The following is a 2,565-nucleotide window of genomic DNA, read 5'->3' as shown; positions in this document are numbered from 1 at the left end:
TTGTTTATATTAATAATATACAATATGCGGTAGAACAAATATACTTGTTAACCTTTCAAACCCATGTATTCTGTCAGACTAATCCATGTACTATTTAGACTATTTTTCGTGTCGTACAACCGCAACAAAGAAAGAATTTAGGTTGGAAAAGTATGGAAAAAACATTCAAGTTTTCAAAATCTAGTGTTCTTTTGGGGGAATTCTACAACTACAATGGTTCAATTTTAAAGCTAAAGTTGCATAAAATGGTTTCTAGTGTTAAACACTCCTTCCAAAGAACATTTGATAGGAACCAAACATAAATATATTTACATTAAATAGTAACTTGAACAAAATAATAATAAGAAAAGTTAAAGAACATGTAAACGACCTATATTTGAGGGATGGCTAGTTCTCAAAGATAATGGCCTACTCTGAAGAGGTAGACCAATGGTCTTAATGTTGCTCACTCTGATATGAAGACTTTTTCATTCATTGATTTAAGTAGCAACCTACTTTCAATTATGTGTTTAAAGTAGCACCGCACCTTCATTTATTTTCTATTACATTTTTTAAAATAATATGTAAGATGCTATGATAAACAAAACAATGAAAGTAAATTGCTATTTTTTCGGTTAAAATAACAAAGTCCTTAAAATGGTCAAAATAGCAAAAAAAACTGTCAACAGTGTCTTATATTAGCATCCCACTTTCATTATTTTCTATTACAATGTTGTAAAACTGAAGGTAAGATGCTATAATTGATGGGTTTTTGGGGTTACAACTACAATGCTCTAAGCGGAAAAAACAATAAAAAACAATTTCAATTGATTAGGGCACATGCAAAACGAAACAAACCCAAAGCTACATACTTTGACGGATCTTTCTGTTCGTTTTATCATGCAGCGCCGGTTAATCTCTCCATTTCCCGGTGACCTACCCACAACCTACCGCCAGAAGAACCACCTTGTCGGACACCACCAAAAGCAAAAGGGAGCCAACACAGAAACTCATCAACTGAACCACCTCCTCTACTATTAACCACTGACGAACATCCGCACCTTCACAACCTCTATTTACCTTCGACCCCGACTGCTTCACCTGCAAACCCCGTCTACAACTACTGCTATAACAAACACCATCTTCATCATCTTTCGAAATTCCGAAAACGACTTCATCCACCCATTAAGCTCCTGTGATCAACCCACTACCGACGAGCTATCACACCCTCTTCACCGAAAGACACCATAGCCGCTACCTGCTGAACCTTCTCTTTGAAGATCACTAACTTCAAAACACAACCAAAGCAACTTCATCTTTGACAGGATCCACCTGTTCTGCTGAGAACCATCCCTGTTGAAACTGTCCAGAATCTACTACTGGTTGCTCTGATACCAAATGTAAGATATTGGTCTTCTACTCTATATCTTAAAAGGAAAACAAAGGGAGAAGATGGGTTTGTGTATGGTGTTTTTGTATGCATGTAGAGAGTGAGAAGAAGAAGCATAACAACTTAATGGGGTGGGGCAAGTTGCTGCTAAAACATACGTGGGGGCTGTTAGTGGTCTCGATAAATTTATTCTGTATAGTTTTCCTATACTCTGTATAACCCTATTTGTTATATTGGCCCATTGGTGTAAGGCCTATCTTGTATCTTGTATATTTTGTTTTTCAATGAATGAGAAGAGATTTCATGGGAAAACCTATCTGATTACATGGTATCAAAGACTCACTAAAACCCTAGCCGTCGACTTCTTCTTTCCTATGTCGACTGCTTCTCTTCTCATTCAGTTTGTTTTCCTCTCGGCTACACGATGGTCTCCTCCTCCTCTTCTTCTGCTACAAATACTTCTGATAAGCCTTATGACATTACCAATATCAAAGCTTACATCCCATTTACTCTCGATATTGAGCTCATGAAGTATGATGCATGGCGAGATGTGTTTGAAACTCATTGCAATGCCTTTGGTGTGGCAGAACATCTTAATCCTCCTCATGATAAGCGGGTTGTAGCTGACAAGAAAGAGTGGGAACGTGTTGATGCTCTAGAGATGGGGATTTTTCGTACAATCACCCAAAATCTCACTCAATCTGTTCACAAGAAGAATCAGAATGCTTATGAATTGTGGGACTCCTTGGAAAATCTTTTTCGTGACAACAAAGATGCAAGAGCAATGCAGTTGGACCAGGAACTTCGGAATATAGGAACTTCAGAATATCACACAAGGTGACTCCACAATCAATGCCTACTGCACCCGGATTAAAAATCTTGCTGATTTACTTGAAAACATTGAAGCTGCTATTCCTGAGAAGAATCTTGTCAACTATACCATTAATGGTCTTAACCCTCGTTTTGATCATATGGCTAGTATACTCCGCCACCGTACCCCGTTTCCTACATTCTTGGAAACCCGATCCATCTTGGCTCTTGAAGAACAGACCATGAATCAACTTTAAAATAGGTTAGTTACAAGTAATCATCAAGACAACTCATCATCTCCTTCAATTCTTAATGTTCAACATGTGAATAATAACCACAATTCTCATGATTTTCGTGGCAAGAATACCTCCCGAGGTGGTCGTAAT

General features: G+C 37.8%; 1 protein-coding gene across 1 annotated transcript; it reads left to right on the top strand.

Moving 5' to 3' along the window:
• The first annotated feature begins 1,793 nt into the window (after window positions 1-1,793).
• On the top strand, window positions 1,794-2,210 carry LOC145139730 (uncharacterized). Its single transcript, XM_079073451.1, has one exon. The coding sequence runs from the start codon at window positions 1,794-1,796 to the stop codon at window positions 2,208-2,210; it is 417 nt and encodes a 138-aa protein (XP_078929577.1).
• Window positions 2,211-2,565: the final 355 nt, after the last annotated feature.

Source organism: Lactuca virosa, chromosome 9, assembly GCF_052849685.1.
Source record: "Lactuca virosa cultivar CGN04683 chromosome 9, Lactuca_virosa_CGN04683_v6, whole genome shotgun sequence".
NCBI lineage: Eukaryota > Viridiplantae > Streptophyta > Magnoliopsida > Asterales > Asteraceae > Lactuca > Lactuca virosa.
Note: the sequence above shows the minus strand (reverse complement) of the source record. Positions and strands in the feature narration are given on the sequence as shown.